The sequence below is a fragment of the Chanodichthys erythropterus genome, chromosome 7 (assembly GCF_024489055.1).
Source record: "Chanodichthys erythropterus isolate Z2021 chromosome 7, ASM2448905v1, whole genome shotgun sequence".
Classification (NCBI taxonomy): domain Eukaryota; kingdom Metazoa; phylum Chordata; class Actinopteri; order Cypriniformes; family Xenocyprididae; genus Chanodichthys; species Chanodichthys erythropterus.
The window spans coordinates 9,514,699-9,532,461 of NC_090227.1; the positions used below are offsets into that span (position 1 = coordinate 9,514,699).

The 17,763-nt window shown below is 37.6% G+C and overlaps 1 protein-coding gene across 1 annotated transcript; it reads right to left on the bottom strand.

The window, feature by feature from the left end:
• Positions 1-5,025: 5,025 nt before the first annotated feature.
• Positions 5,026-6,622, bottom strand: LOC137023555 (transcription factor Adf-1-like). The gene is made up of 3 exons (XM_067390756.1): positions 6,179-6,622; positions 5,686-5,867; positions 5,026-5,502 (listed from the first exon to the last, which is right to left on the bottom strand). Exons 1-3 carry the CDS (start codon positions 6,327-6,329, stop codon positions 5,026-5,028), a joined length of 810 nt encoding a protein of 269 aa, XP_067246857.1. The 5' UTR covers positions 6,330-6,622.
• Positions 6,623-17,763: the final 11,141 nt, after the last annotated feature.

Below are 17,763 nucleotides of genomic sequence, written 5' to 3' on the forward strand. Positions count from 1 at the left end.
CGGCGTGTTGTCAGGCCTGCTAATAAGGAGAGAGCTGTGGCTCTACCAGGGCAGTTTGATTGCAGTGACTGAGCCTGTCGAGTGGCCAGCACGGGAGCACCACAGATGCAAGCATTAACATGCGGTTTGAAAGCTGGAGGATAGTGTTTCTACATTAGCTTCAAGCCTTCTATAGCATCTGCTCTGTTTGTTTGAAGTAACGGGGCCCAGCAGAGTGCAGGGCCAAAAAGGGGAATTATCCTGTAAACAGAGAAAGGTAATAATCGCGCACACACACACACACACACACACACACACACACACACACACACACACACACACACACACACACACACACACACACACACACACACACACACACACACACACACACACACACACACACACACACACACACACAGCAGTAGGTTTTCATACACCATTATTTTCCTGCTTGGCTTTATTCGTGAAGCCCTGAGCCCTGACCCAGAGAGGAGGCATTGTTGGTTAAAAATATGCAGTTATGTTGTTTTGATTCTCACAGAGTCAGCAAAAGGGAACTAACGCCCTATTTTAGGGCAACAGTTGAAGAGTTTATGGATTTACGAACACCAAGTAGTTGCATAATTGTTTCAATTTTTGAGCCACCTATTATCTTTTGAATTTTTCACTGCCCTACTGTATATATGAGGTCAGGCTGAAAGAGCTTTTATTTTTAGTTGTCTGTTGTACTTATATAAAATCACTTATATAATATTAAGGTTTAATAGCCAGGTTTAATAGCCATATTGTGTGTGTGTGCATATATATATATATATATATATATATATATATATATATATATATATATATATATATATATATATATATATATATATAATATTATAGATGTGTGTGTTGCTTGTATTGGATTTCTGAGCTTTCCATTTGTGATCATAGTGTTTGGTAACTATGTTGTGATGTAGCTTAATGGTCAAGAATCAATAATAAGTAAAGGTGACCTAGGGACAAAAGAGTTATGGAGATCACAGTTATGATGCATCATCCATCAATAATAATAACAATAATGATAATTAATAGTTAATTATGATATACTTATTAAAATTATTATATATTCATTCCCTTATTTTTCATGACTATTATGCACATTAAGCACACTTCTTATTCACTGTAATTAGTCAAACATGATGCTTTGAAATAAACGATATTTCAAAGCTACAGCACGGGGATGAGGGGCAAATGTTTCATTGGTTGCACTTTATTTTACAGTATGTGCACTTGCAGTGTACTTACCTAAGAAAGTACTGGGTATTATAAGGTAACTACATGGGTTAAGGTTAGGTTTAGGGGTAGGTTCAGGGTTATTACCTTGTTATTACCCAGTTATTGCAATTACGATAATAAGTGCATAGTATGTACATGCGGAACAGGACTGTAAAATAAAGTGCCACCGCTTCATTGAATAACTTAAATTTCAGTCTGTTCACCACAGAACAAAAAACAAAAAAAAACAAAGAAGAAAAAGAAAGAAAAGATAATTGTGACTTTTTTATCTGACAATTCTGAAATTTTTTTACTAGTTCACATCTCGCAATTCTGATTTTTTTCTTGCAATTGTGAGTTTATATCTTGCAATTCTGACTTTTTTCCTCGCAATTCTGACTTTTCTCAGGATTGTGATATATCAACTATAGTTATAAAGTCCAATTTTTAGGGGGAAAAAAGACTGGCCTTTTTTTTCCTCTCAGAATTTCTCTCATTATATTGCACAATTCTGACTTTATGACTCGCAATTGTGTGTTATAAAATCAGAATTGCGAGATATAAACTTGCAATTCTGAGAAAAAAAGTCAGAATTGCGAGTTTATATAAACTCACAATTGTGACTTTATGGCCCGGTTTCACAGACAGAGCTTAGCTTAAGCCAGGATTTAGTTCAATTAGCGAATTTAAGTAGCTTTTATAAACATTCACTAGAAAAACCATCACTGGTGTGCATCTTGAGACAAAACAATGGCACTGACATATTTAAAGATATACTTTTAGTTAAAACAGCTCATACATGCATTTTAGTCTAGGACTAGCTTAAGCCTTGTCTGTGAAACCGGGGGTGTAAAGGCCGGAACACACCAAGCCGACGGCGACGAACTAGTGGCGACGAAAGCAGACTGCGGGGTCGGCTGGCGTCGGCTGGCGTCGGCAGCGTCTGGGTCCAAAGTTGCCCTGACACACCAAGCCGACGTTCGACAGCCGACGGCCAAATAGCACGTCCGTTCTGCGCCTGCGTGAGATGAAATGCCTTTCCATGCCAGCAGGTGGCAGTAGTTTGTGTTCGTTGCTATGGTTCGTTGCTAGGGAGACCGGAAGAGCTACAGGGATACAAAACATAAACAAAGGTGCATGAAAAACCAGTTCTCGCTCATCACATACGGATTCGTGTTATTTCAAAAATGTCCGACACGTTGCAAATGGCACTGGCTTTGTCAGCCCTTGGTCTTTTGCTTGTGGAAGAGGAAAAGAAGAAGCGGATGAGAAAAATACGGAGAAAGCGCACTAAATGGGTGAAACCATGGATACTCCAGAGACAGGCCCAAGGTGCTTTCCCGAACCTGTGTCGAGAGCTCGAGTTACAGGAAACTTGTGGTTTTAAAAATTTCGCTCGGCTTTTTCCCACTCAATTTCACATGTTAAAAGAACTTATTAGTCCAATCATACAGAGAACAAACACGAACTACCGGGATTGTATCTCCGTGGGGGAACGTCTGATGATTACACTACGGTTCTTGGCAACAGGTAAGGTTATTCGTTGTTTGAACATTTCATTAAAACACCTTTTCAGTTGTGTTTATTTTGGTGTATTATGAAGCATTATAAAAGTGAAAAGAATTTTATTATTTTGTATCCAGTTGTAGCCTACTTTAAAAAGACACAATGTATAAAACATTATTATGGTTGTTTGTAGCACAATGTCTTTAATAACTGATAAAAAAAATATTTGCTTTAATGTAGTGTAGTACAAATGCATTAAAAGTGTTAGATTTGACTCTGTAAAAGGTGTGGAAAATTAATAGTGGAGTTATGTGTTTGTAATCTTTGCAGGAGAAAGCTTCAAGAGCCTTTCTTACCAATTCCGGGTGGGAATGTCCACAATTCAGCAATTTGTTCCTGAAACCTGTGCAGCAATCTACCAAGTCTTAAAAGAGAAATACCTAAAGGTATACATGTATCTGTTTAATGTTTTTTGTTTTAGCCCAAAAATGAGCAATTTTTTTGATCTCTCAGATATTGTTTTAGGAGGCCTCTGATGTAGAAATTAAAGATTTTTCAGTTTTTTTACATTTTAATAAGGGTAATTTTAGGGTCTTATATTGTAGTAGATAAACTGAAAGAATAGACAGGATGGTAGACCATGTGTCGAGGGCAGAGATCTAAGTATTATCCATCAAATTATAATTTCAATGCAAATAAAATTCCACTACTACATTCAAACAATACAGTCTGGCTGGCCTATTATGCTCTCTACTTATCATACTAAAAGAACACATTCATCCCCCCAGAGCACTTACAGGTTCATATTCAAGACCATTCATACCTGTCCCTGAACAATGCAACAGGCATCTCCCCCCAAAATCCAAAACATAAAGAGCCTAATGCTGACCTATAAACACTTCTTCAACCCAATAGCATTGTGAGGACGAACAATAGAACCCATTAACTATGTAAATGTGATCTTGAGAGAAAAAAACATTTGCAGGCATTTTTTTTTAAATTTTTGAAAGTGATGTTGTAATTCTGCAGAAGTGGGCTTTGCAGGGTTAATTCAAGAATGTCAAAATCACTGAGTTATTAATGGTCTGACGAGTTAAACTAATTTCTTTTAATTATATTGTTTTTTAGTGCCCAGACACAGTGGAAGAGTGGCAGCAAGTAGCCGTTGGATTCCAGAATCAGTGGCATTTCCCAAATTGCCTGGGTGCTCTGGATGGAAAGCACATTAACATTCGTCCCCCTCCAGGATCTGGATCTAAATTCTTCAACTACAAGCATACATTCTCAATAGTGCTTATGGCACTGGTAGACAGCAACTACAGATTTCTGTATGTTGATGTGGGCTGCAACGGGCGCATTTCAGATGGTGGAGTGTTTGGGGGGATGCTCATTGCAGGATGCCTTGGAGAAAAGAACATCCAACATTCCTGCACCTGCACCACTTCCTGAATCAGACCAGCTGGCCCCTTACTGCATTGTGGCTGATGAGGCATTCCCCTTAAAGGAATACCTCATGAAGCCATACCCAACCGCAAGCTGTCTGTAGAGCAACGCATATTCAATTACAGACTTTCGCGAGCTCGAAGGGTGGTTGAAAATGCATTTGGCATCCTGGCAAATCGTTTTCGCGTCCTACTAACCACCATTAATATTCAAAGCACTGCCAAAGTGGAGGACATTGTTTTGTCTTGCTGTGCTCTGCACAACTTTCTGCGCAAAGAGTGCTGTGAAGTGTACATGGCAGGAATCGACCAGGAAGAACAAGATCATGACACTGTCCCTGGAAGATGGAGAGAAGACCCTGGCCTACAGCAGGCCTCTCTGCCACGCACAACCAACAGTACAACACACGCCAAACAGCTCAGGGATAAACTGTGCCAGTACTTTAATTCGGACACCGGTGCAGTGCCCTTTCAGTGGGGCAAAATATAAGCATGTAGCAAACTTGTTTCTTTCCCCCTTGACCTTGGTTTATGTTTTATAACAATGGTGTGAATTTGCAAAATAAAGTTTATATTTTTACATCATTGTGTTTTGTGATTTTTTTTTTACATAAAGAACAGTGAAGTACCTTTACACAAAGTCAGTGTTTTATTTTCAAATGTGCAAAAATAGCATTAAGGTAATTTACAGAAAAATATCAACAGTTGGTATTTAAAATAAATAAAATGTACAGAAATATAAACTTTGCATAAGTACTCTAATATAACGTACAACTAAGCGTGACATATTTACTAAATGCTACAATATCTGTTTACAATTTTGCTACATAAAAAATTACAAGTGTGTATACTGATTGGAAGATGCATCCAGTGCATGGTTGTGGCCCACTGAATATTTGAAAATGCAATTATCAACCTCATGCTGGAAATGTGGCAGTAGATGTGGTGGCAAATTCCGCATTCTGTGTTCAAGATTTTTGCAGTAAGCTGAGATGGCATCATTGGTGTTTTCCTGTGATGCCAACTTTTCCAGAGTTTTGCCGATGGTGCGCATCAAGTTTGTGGATTCCTCGCTGGAGGATTCGTCTTGCATCTTCCTGCGCTTCCCTGGAGGCTTTGGTTTTATGTTGGAGCTTTGCAAATGGTCCTTTCTCATGGCTGTGGACTCAGTTCCACAGATGGTGGATTCAGCCAAGGGTGTACTTGACCGTAGGTCAGCATCACTGAAGCTGGGGTCTTCATGGGTGCCAGTCCAGGTGTCACTGTTGGTACCATCTGAGGGTGAACAGGAATCACTATCAGCCGCAGGTTCCTTAAAAAACATAAGATACAAATGTGACAAGTTAATGTAATGGCTTGACTTAATATGCGGAGTTACTTGTGAATAGACTCTTTTAAAGAAGCACTTGCCATCTTACAAAAAGCAAAATGTTTATTTTATTCTGAAATTAAACAATAAATAAATAAATAAATATAAATATATTTGTTTATTTACCATGATCATTAGATTTGAAGTGCTCTCCTTCCTTTTTGTGTGAGGCTCTAGAAACTGCAGGCGGTTCAGGATCCATTGCTGCCTGCCAGTCTTCTGAGCTCCAGAACTTCCTGAGGGTCCTTGTTTCTTATAACGCATGTATTGGGTTCGCAATGAATCCCACCGCTTCTTGAGCTCTTTTTCTGAGGGACAAAGTAAAATTTTGTAAGCATTAAGTGTTATGGCTGCTTATTTTGTCACTTTAATGAGTATTTGTTATGCCAACAAATGTTACTTTTTGCTGTATTGTTAATTATATTATTAACAATTTGATTAACTTTAATATTATTATGAAATATGAGATGCTAGCACAGCACATATTAATTACTGTCTGTTTCCATAAACAAACTTAGTTTGGTACACACAAAACACTAAAATGGTTATATTAGTTTTACTATGGACTATTGAAACAATTACAAACAAGCTTTCTCAATTGCCAAAAAGGAAATCTTACCTGATATGACGAGTTTATTTTCGATCTCACGCCACAGTTCAGCTTTCAGCACACGGTTGACATAACATTTTTCCGTAATGTCATACAAACCCGGCCTTTCCTGGATCATGTTGATCAATTCGTCTTCACTTGCCTCGTTCCAGATAGCCATGTCTTTCACGTACCTAAGGTAAACAATGTGTGTTCCCTCTTGACTTCGTCGTTTACTTGCTTCGTCACTTCCGTTTTTCTTTTCTCATGCACTGGTTCGCTAGCTGAACAGCCAATCAGAATGATCATATGGCCCGACGGCCCGACGAGGTCCAACGCCGATTCAACATTTCGAATCGGCCGAAACAAAGCCGACGAGGACCAACTTCAGCCGACGGTGCAGAACACACCGAGGAAACTTAGTCGGCCGACGAAGAAAAACTGCCCGACGGCCGACCGTCGGCTTGGTGTGTTCCGGCCTTAACACACAATTGGGACTTTATATCACTCAATTCTGACTTCATAACATGCAATGGCAAATTTATAACACACAATTAAAATTAACAAATAAATAAATAAAAATACCTTTTTTATTTTTTATTCAGTGGTGGAAACAAGCTTTCATACAAAGCTATAGGATTGCTTTAAAAGACTAAGTCATGGAGTTTTTTTTTTTTTTTTTGTCCGCATTATGAAAAAGAAAACTACACTTTCTGTAAATATGTTTATGCATTGCTCTAGTGGGACTGTCAATGAAAAGGGATATTGTAGGTCACATCAGATGAAACGTTTATTTTAAAAGATATAAGATTTGCACCAGACACAATGTCATATTAGTGTTTGGCAACAGCAAAAAAATTCTGCCTTCTCTACAAGTCCCTCATGAATTCAGGTCTCAAACCCATTATAAAGGTCCGCTGGACGCAAGCCTGATCTGTTTTAGACTTAATCCTAGCTTGTTAAGTCTTAAGTAAACACTAATTGTTTTCCTGGAGACAGGCGTGTTACTTGGTTACTTGTCTTAAGCCTTTTATTATGGTGAAGCTTCACTGAAAATTAGCTATGAGAAATATCTGTCACTCACTCATTCACTTCCCTGACTGCAGTTATTCAAAGCTGTTATTACTGTGAGTGATTCTGTGAATTGATATGTTAGAGAGAGAGAGTATGTGTTTAGCAGATGGACTTTGATAGTACTTATTATATCGCCTCAGATAAATTTTTTTTTTTCAATTTTTTTCAATTTTTTTTTTTTTTTTGTAAATGTAGCATCATTTAATGACAATAAAGTAAATGTTCACTTATTATTATTATTTATTAGCATTGCAGTAATGGAAAATGCAAAATATCTTAATGGTCCCAAAATTTAAAATGCATTTTCATCAAGTAAAATGAATTAATGTGATCACACTTTACATTAGGATTATTTAACTACTATGTACTTTTATCTAAATGAAAGAATGAATGAATGAAGGAAGGAAGGAAGGAAGGAAGGAAGGAAGGAAGGAAGGAAGGAAGGAAGGAAGGAAGGAAGGAAGGAAGGAAGGAAGGAAGGAACAACGTACTTGTGTTCATGTTGTATTGCAAAACACTTTTGTTGCTATTGAGGTGGGATATAGGTAATTATAATTTATCTTTTTCTGCACATGTATTTTTCACATTAATATGTGTGGAGATCAGTAGCTGTGCTTCATGTGGAGTTATATTCTTGAATGGATTTATTCGATTTTCAACAAACATTTATTATGCAGTGCTGGCCATGAGAAAATATGCCTTCAGTAAAGATGCTTGTATAATTTTTATGAAAGCTTTATAGGTAGATAGAAAAAAAAAAATCTTTGCTAGATGAATTTTTCTTTTCAACAGTTGAAATTGGATATCAAAGGGAAGTGAATAGATCTTTTTCATCTGTTCCCGCTTGAACAACTGGGTTCTTTGATGAAGAATCCCTGTCTGGTTACTCCTATCAGAATAAACATTACAGCAGTCAGGGACTTTAGCAAGCAGACATATTGTGCTCCTGTCTGAACAAAGAAGGTCCTTTATTTCTCCCTCTCTCTCTCTCTCTCTCTCTTTCTATGTGGTAAATAAGATCTGGCACCTGTGTCAGTACTGATCATTCAGTCGTAACTCAATTTGATAGATGAATGATGATTAATGTTGGGCTGGGGGACACTGGCCAGACTGTCTAATATATAATAGTAAATATTTACAGTGAGTGCTGTACTATTTTGGCTCACATATCTCAGAATGTTCACCCTGGAGCATTCAGAGAGAGAGAGAGAGAGAGAGAGGCTGCAGATCTTGGCTGCAGGAACGATCTGAAAAATGCTTGACTCATGAATATTAATTAGGTGACGAAACATTTTCCAGCGCTAATATTCTTCGCTAACTGGTTTGCTGAAAGGCTGTGGCTGCAGTCAAAGTTGTATTAAAACCAATCAGTCAATTTGGTTGCCATCTTGGAAATGTCCCTGGGCGGCTTTTTTGTAAGTATAGGCTGTAAAATGCTGCAGGGATTATGTCTTTTTGTAGGCCAAAACCCAGAAATAAGTTAGCATTATAGCACTTCTTGTTTTATCCTGAAGTCAATAATTTTTTTTTTTTTTTCTGAAATAAGGCCTAGTTAACACAAGCTCAAGATATTTCCACATTTTATTCTACAGCATAAAACACATCAGCCAAACCACCTTTATGATTCTCAATGGTTTTTTAAAGCTTTTACTTGTTTTGAAAAATGTGGTTGCTAACAAGTGGCTAAATGGGACTACAGAGGTTGTTGGGAACATTAAGCGTCTACAGCTTGAACAGGGATTTGTTTCTCGTACAACGACATAACTCGCTGCTTCACTACCATAGTATGATTTATCGTTGAACAAATCATCTAGATAGTCATGACTGTTTCCCGAAATCGTATTGTTACAATCCTGTCGTTCAACCACGTTGGTGAATGATGTCACGCAAGTGGTAGAGTAATAAATTACTCCGTTGGAGATCAAATTAATGCTAGATTTCTGCTATAAATTACGGACATGGCATCTGAGGATTAATTCTCATTTTTCTCAGTTATTTTGCTTTATTTCTAGATTCAATCATAGGCTAATTCTTACGTAAAAATGCTTGACTCATGAATATTAATTAGGTGACGAAACATTTTCCAGCGCTAATATTCTTCGCTAACTGGTTTGTTGAAAGGCTGTGGCTGCAGTCAAAGTTGCATTAAAACCATTCAGTCAATTTGGTTGCCATCTTGGAAATGTCCCTGGGCAGCATTTTGTAAGTATAGGCTGTAAAATTTTTTAAAGCTTTTACTTGTTTTGAAAAATGTGGTTGCTAACAAGTGGCTAAATGGGACTACAGAGGATGTTGGGAACATTAAGCGTCTACAGCTGAACAGGGATGTGTTTCTCGTACAATGACGTAACTCGCTGCTTCATTACCATAGTATGATTTATCGTTGAACAATTAATCTAGATAGTCATGACTGTTTCCCAAAATCGTATTATTACAATCCTGTCGTTCAACCACGTTGGTGAATGATGTCACGCAAGTGGTAGAGTATTAAATTACTCCGTTGGAGATCAAATTAATGCTAGATTTTCTGCTATAATTACGGACATGGCATCTGAGGATTCATTCTCATTTTTGCTTTATTTCTAGATTCAATCATAGGCTAATTCTCACATATCAGGGCATGTACGCACATGCACACTTTTCAGAAACGGTGCTTGAAATCTCTTGACAAACTAAAATATGTAAATGACATTTGTATATACTCGAAATAAAAGATATGCATTGTACTTAATGTCAGCTTGCTTATTTTGCTCAAGATAACGATTTATTAAGTCCACATGTCATAAAAACAAGAAACTATGCTTCCAACCACAACTCGAGAGCTGTCGTTCCAACCACACAAGTTTGTGACTGTTCGCTTGAACTATGGTTTCGGGAAACACCAAATAGTTGAACTATGTTAATAAAGACGGAACTTGCGATCTTAGTTGGCTAACAATGCTTTTGGGAAATGCATCCCAGGTAAACTCATATATTCAATAGTCCTTTTTCACAGACTTGATATGTTTATAATCATGCTCTTGCAAATTATTCAAATTCTAATTGATTGTATTAAGACTTCAAATTTCATAAAAGAAGTGTTGACTTGTGAAAATGTTCATGATGAACAAAACAAAGAATCTTAAATTTGTGTTGGTCACATTGCTTATTTTCTGCAATATTCCAAAAACCAATGGAAAAAAAAAAACAGTGTGATTCTAATGTTTGGGTTGGCCTACAAAAATACTCTGCAGATCTCTCTGTCAAAAATGTATTCCAATAACATATTTTTAAATTAACATATTTTAACAAAAATATGACAACAATTGTCTCTTAAAAGTTCTTCTTCAGTTAAAGTCATGCTTAAAAAATGCAATCTGCTGAAAGCGATAACAAAAAAAGTTATATTTTAGGCAATGTTAAGGACCTTTCACACCAAACATGATACATAAAGTATATTTGTGTAATTTAATATACTTAATTATTACAGGTTTACATATAATTCTGAGATTGCATTTCAACGTTTGTATTCATTTTGAGGAATACTGAATGTTTTCATGCAATTTTGTGTGTTTAGAACTATAATAAGCATCATGTTTACACAGCACACACAACACCTCTGCACTTTATTTCTCTCAACATGAGGACAGGAGAGCTGTCAGTCAATAAATGTGAAAAAGTAACTTGCATTACTTATTTGAAAAAGTAACTTAGTTATTTTGTTGTAAATTGAAAACGTAATGCGTTACTTTACTAGTTACTTGAAAAAGTAATCTGATTACGTAACTCAAGTTACATGTAAATACCAACAACGCTGATAGCATTCACAAACAAGACAGAGCAATTAATTCTCAAAGCTGGAATACACTACAAGAATGAAAACCTTTTTAAATTTCAAAACGATTATAAAACACCAGGCATCATACATATGCAGACTGTACATGGTACAGAGGAAAAACTGGGCATCAATCATGAAACAACTGATGATCACAAACAACTTTCAGATCATTCGAAACACAACAAACTCATGCAGAAACATTTGCCTTGCTTCTAGAAGAATGAAAACAAAATGTGTTTTAAAATCATCTCAAAATATATCCTCAGACTGGATAGAGTTATAGTCTGAAGCTAAACAGTCTGTGCCCATCATACATGATTTTCTGTGAAATCTGTTAACTCATATCTGCAGATTGTTCTGAATTTCAACAACTAGCATTGACTAGCATATGCCCAAACTTCCTGTTTTAATAGGAAATCCACACATAAAACTATTTCATGGGGTGTTTAAAGTTATTGTTGCTATGCCCCTGCTGCAGATAATGCAAAAGAATGTGTGTTTGAACCACTGGTGGTAGAAGGAGTGTGTATGTGTGTGTTGGTAACTGAGAGCAATGGTTGTTAATTAGAAGAGTAGAGGACATGACGGGTTTTGCCTTGTTTGACCCAGCAGTGCTGTTTCACTGTCAGTCGTTTAGCCATTTAGCCTGGCCAGGGCGGCACAGCAAGAGGGACACATTACGAGGTGTTAGGGGAGATAGCAGAAGCCGACAGAAGTATAAATCATGCTAGCTGTTAGTATGAGGCGAGGCTCTCCTCCCGAGGGGGGGGGACGGAGAGAGGAGCAGGGCAGAGGAATCATGTGGTTTGTCTTCACGTCCCAGTAGCTTTCAGGCTAATAAACGGATTAGAGTCCACTTTGAGCGAAAGACAAAAAAGGATTTCTGCTGTTCGGGGAGAGAGAGAGGAAGTGGGAGCGGACTTGAATGAGGATGGTTTGGCTCTGAAAGCAGGCCAGCACTACAGGGAGAAACTGTGTGGGCTCCTGTCGAGTTTTGAAGCGATTGGAACGCTTAGCGCCTTTGATGAGACGTTAGCGGCATATTGTGGCACTTATGAAACGGCACAGAAAAAGATCTATGAATCAGTACTCACCGTCACTGCAGGCAAACGCTCTCAGAGTACCTGCAAATGAATGAACAAATGTCAATCTCAGTGTTACACAAGTTTTGCTATTAGCATTTGTACAGTTTAGGCTGCAAGTTTCTGCCTAAGAATATTCCATTTGAAAGTACCTAGAAACTTCATGTAGGGTGAATTCAGGGTGATTGGCACACTTTTTGCCATTGAGATGACTTAACACACACACAATTAACGATTATGAATGTAAATTGATACTTATGAGTGATCGCGCTCAAAAGCGTCCAGTCAAAGCCAGTTGCGTTCAGTCTGCGATTACAGTCGGTGTTCAAATTCCATGTGTGAGTATATAAATCGGCTCCAGTCGAAGAAAACAATCGGTATGTGTGTTCAGTTCAGTCTTAGAATGTTTCAGCGAATCGTTAGGTGTGTCCGCGGCTTTAGAAAAAGAGTCCCAATCAACCTGAATTCACCCTATATACAGAAAATGACAAGACACTTTTAAAGACCCCATGAATCAGACTTCGGTTTACTTCATAGCCATAAAGTAAGAGGCAGGTGGTATTTATAATTTATGGGAAATGGATGTTTCCACTCTAAAGACTATTATTTGGGGTAAAAAAAAAATTCTACTCTCCAGCAGACAAGATGAATCAGCAATATTTTTGTTCGATTTTCCATGGAGAAAATGACTTTAAGTTTTAAATGCAACCATCAAATAGACTAGCATTTAGATGGAAAGCCACAAAACATCCATTTTTATTTCAGTTGGTCTTTAAAAGTCTTTGTCAAGGCAAACTTTGGTGCTGGCTTGAGAAAGCCTGCCATAAATGTTTGAAATAGATTTAAAATAGCCTGAAGTTTGAAGGTTGTAAAGCCATGCAGCCTATCAGAAAAACAGGTTGCTAAGCAATTAGGGTATTCTGAGTGGTTGCTAGGAGGTTGCTAGGGTGAGAAAGAGGGAGGTTGTTTGTGTTTAGATTTGAATTTGTGACAGTTAATGTTTGAACAGTTTTGGCTCATTTTGGGAAAACCAACGTTCTTCAAAATATCTTCTTTTGTGTTCAACAGAACAAAGAAACTTATACAGGTTTGGAACAACTTGAGGGTGAGTAAATGATGACACATTTTTCATTTTTGGGTGAGCTATCCCTTTAAAGGCCGAAACACACCAAGCCGACGCTGACGAACTAGTGGCGACGAAAGCAGGGATTGGCTCACATTGGCAGCGTCTGTGTCCACAGTTGGCCTGACACACCAAACCAATGCTAGACAGCCGACGGCCAAGTAGCACGTCAGTTCTGCGCCTGCGTGAGATGAAATGCCTTTCCGAACCAGCAGGTGGCAGTATCTGAACAACCAATCAGAATGATCAGATGGCCCGATGGACCGACGAGCTCCGACGGCGATTCAGCATTTCGAATCGGCTGAAAAAAACCAGACGAGGACAAACTTCAGCCGACAGTGCGAAACACACTGAGAAAACTTAGTCGGCCGACGAAGAAAAACTGCCCGATGGCCGACCGTCGGCTTGGTGTGTTCCTTCCTTAAGTTTGATCATTTTGAAAATATAGCAGCCTGAAGGTCTGAACCAGGTAGCTTTAAAGATCTAGGAGGAAAGTCAGAAGCTGTGTCCGAAACCGCTCCCTATCCACTATATAGTCCACTATATCGGGTGTCGGCCATTTTGTAGTGGTGTCCGAATTCTAAGTGAGTGACTTAATTCCCTACATTCGTTCACTACTTTTTACCCACAATTCTCTCTGATTTCGAGTGTACATTCGATGTACACTCGCTGAAGCACTATTTCCCAAAATCCAATGCGGAGAGGACTGTCGTTAATCATCAGTAGCGTATTCAAATCATAACGGTCGCCTGAGGGCGCTCAAACACCACCTCATCTGTGAGCGTGAGAGTTTATAACAAACTAAAAAAACTTTATTAAAAAGAATAAATGCATGAAATAATGTACACTTGTTAATGTGTTTATTTTTTGTTTACAGTATTTTATAGTATTTAATGATTATGAACCCATATTAAGCATGACAAACCAATTATACAATCAATTAAACTACAAAGCTGGCACGGAGGCATGTATGATTACAAAATAAAGTCATTATGATTGTTATTGTTATTAACATTATTTTATAATGTAAGTAACATGTAGGATAAAATTGTTTTATCGCGTCGAGCCGTTTCTGCGACAGCTCCAGCTCTCCGACGCACAGTGTATACGTCAGTGTCCGAATTCACTCACTTCATTTCGTTCACTCCATGCAGATATAGTGCACTCAAATGCCATACACTATATAGGGAATAGTGAATGAGTGAACGAGTGAGCGGTTTCGGACACAGCTAGAATTTTCATCTTAGAAGAAGACCAATAATAATTTCAAGTTTAAATTCAATGTTGGCTTTTTCAAGGCAACAGCTTTCGCAATGTGCTTTTCAATCCTAATCACAACCAAGATGTAGGAAGTCAGTAGGAGTGGTTTGGTATTGTCTGTCCAAGCTTTTGTGTAACTTGTTTAGCGCTACGTCTAGCATGGCGAGGAGAGGGGGCAATTTTGCTCCTGACCCTGTCAGATGGATCCTGAGATGGCCGCTCAGGGCCCCTCACCCACTCAATGCTTTCTTTCAGCCGTGCTCTGGGATCAGGCTTGGGGTCACAGGCAGAAAGACGAGCCCTGGGTGCCGAATTTAGAGGGGAAAAACGTTGTTTTGTGAAGGTTCTGAAGGAGCTTTACAACTTCCGAAAGTTTCTCTGACCGCCCCAATAACCCCTTCCCATGATTTTGAGTTTTGTATGTTAATACGCATCAAATGCAGCTCAAACACAATGAGGAGGCCCTGGTTCGGAAAAAAAACAAGAGAGTGGGCGGGAAACCGACCCAGCATTTGCTTGTCTTTGACCTGAATATAATTCTCTGGTTAGGAGCGTCAGCTTTGATACTTTCATTTGACTTAACCAGGAAGACTTGACTCTCGGTAATGTGCCAATATAATCTCAAGCCAAATAAATCCACAAGCATTATCTTTGACCTTTTTGTCTTGTTTGTTTTTCATTTTCAAATATGACAAAATATAATACAAATCTAGTAATAACTACACCAACTACACCATATCATCAAATACATGCTTGGACCTCTTTGAGAGCAGTAAGTGAAAGGAAATACAAAGATACTTTGACTTTATCAGAAGTCTTTGCTAAAATAAAAGCTTGTAATTCATCAGGGCTATAACTTCCATTTGCAGCAAAGGCTTATAAATTCTTACTGCAGTAAATTGTCATTCCCATAGGAAAATTTTATTGCTCAGTAAAAAAAAAATTAATTGAGTTCTCAGTTACGCTTTTAAAGGTACATGCTATTCAAAAGGATTGTCTACCCTGATTTACTTACCTACATGTTTTTCCAAACCTGTATTACATTCCGGTAACACTTTATTTTAGGTTCCAATTCTCACTGTTAACTAGTTGCTTATTAGCATGCATATTACTAGGGTATTGGCTGTTTACTAGTACTTACAAAGCACATATTAATGCCTTATTCTGCATGACCATATTCTATATCCCTCAATCCTACATAATACCTAAACTTAACAGATACCTCACTAAGTATTAATAAGTAGTAATTAGGAGATTATTGAGGCAAAAGTCATAGTTAATAGTTAGTTAACAGTGAGAATTGGACCCTAAACTAAAGTGTAACCTATATTCTTTTTGCCAAACAAGTCAATGGTCACCAAAACTGTTTGGTTACCAACATTCTTCAAAATATCTTCTTTTATGTTCCACAGAAGAAAGACAATCATACAGGTTTGGAACAACATGAGTGAGTGAACTTTTTGGGTGAACTACCCCTTTAAGTATCATGTTTCAGATGATCCTTCTAAAATTAAAAAATAATTATTATGGGGAAAAAACAAAACAAAAACAAACCTCTGCTCACCTTCTGCTTTCTAGGAGAAATAACTAGGAGACTAAAGACAACATCAAATCAAAATGGATCATGTTTACTGTTTATTATTTTAATGCATGATTCTATGATTTTATGATGCATGCAAAAAAAAAAAAACAACAACAAAAAACTACTAATAACTCTGATACTACATTCCTTTTTTGGCTGACATTACGAATTCCTACATATTTTTCATGCTGAATATCAAGCATTGCATTTTGACTTGAACAAGATCTCATCTGTGATATTTAATTTTTTATAGAATGTCCTATTTGGTGTATGTCACAAAATGTTTTTCATTGTTTATTTTTAATTATTCTTATTCATTGTTTTTTTTTTTTTTTGTCGCTTTTTGAAAATGGGTTTCAAAGTGTACGTTTTTGAAAATTAAACAGTTATCATCTCTGTGTAAACTACAAAAATGTGAATTTGTGAAAACTATAATGTCATGCATATTACATGTTCAGTCTATAGGCGCGTAATCTCAGCAGAAGTAGTTAAAAGGGTAGTTGATTATGATTTCACTTTTTTAACTTTAGTTAGTGTGTAATGTTGCAGTTAGAGCATAAACAACATCTGCAAAGTTATGATGCTCAAAGTTCAATCCAAAGGGAGATATTTTCTTTTAAAGAAATTGCTTTTTAAGGACTACAACAAACGGCTGGTAGGGACTACAACAACCTTTTTCCTAGGTTAGTGACATCACTAACCCAAAAATGTACATAAAACCTGCCCCCCAGAACACGTAACAAAGGGGTGAGGCCATGTTATTGCAATACAGTACATAACACAAATGCAATAGCATGTCATAAAAGCAATATGACAACATGACAAGTTATAACCGTAATTAAACTAAACTATACCCATCTTCATGCAGCATATCTCTGTAGGCATTTTACAACAGTTCCTACAGGAGGGATTTATAGATTATCATGATAGAATATGCTAATCAATGACTTTAAGATAGTTAACTCCACATCAGCTACAAAAAATTCATCAACTAACCATTCAGAAATTACCTGTTGCAATCTACATGTTGTCACTTCTATTTGAGTCTCTCCATCATTGTACGACTCTGGTTTGAACATAAAAGGCTGAACAGTTTCTAACATATTCAGTGAGTCTGAGTGAGGTAATCTGAGCTACTAACACAAGATTTTGAAACTCTGCCCTCTTCTTGGGAGCAGTAGCTCATTTGCATTTAAAGGGACACACACAAAAAAATAGAGCGTTTTTGCCAAGTGGCAACCTCCCCCAGTTTTTCGTGAAGCAAATACGGAAGTGACTTAAACTGCGATTCATCGACTGGCCGCTAGGGACAGGCTGCAAAAGGGAGCAGTCTTGTTGACCATCATGTTAAATTAGCCAAGTTTACAGCAGAAAAAAACATGTTTACAGTCTGGTTCAAATTGTGGTTTTGGTCTATACGGCTAATTTTGCCCTTCATGACAACTCTGAGGGGGGTGAATTTTTTTTATAACGTATCCGTTTAAATTATATTTAGCCTTAAAGTTCTGCATAATGAAGGGCGTGGTCACTTGAGTGACAGGTGGATCGCTGCTGCTGTCTGTGAGCCGTCATGTTACCTCAGCAGCCAATTTCAGCCACTGAATTTGGCATCTCAGACGTATTTGTGCTTTTTTCTGGATTATTTTATACAATATTTTGCTTGCTGCATACTCGAGA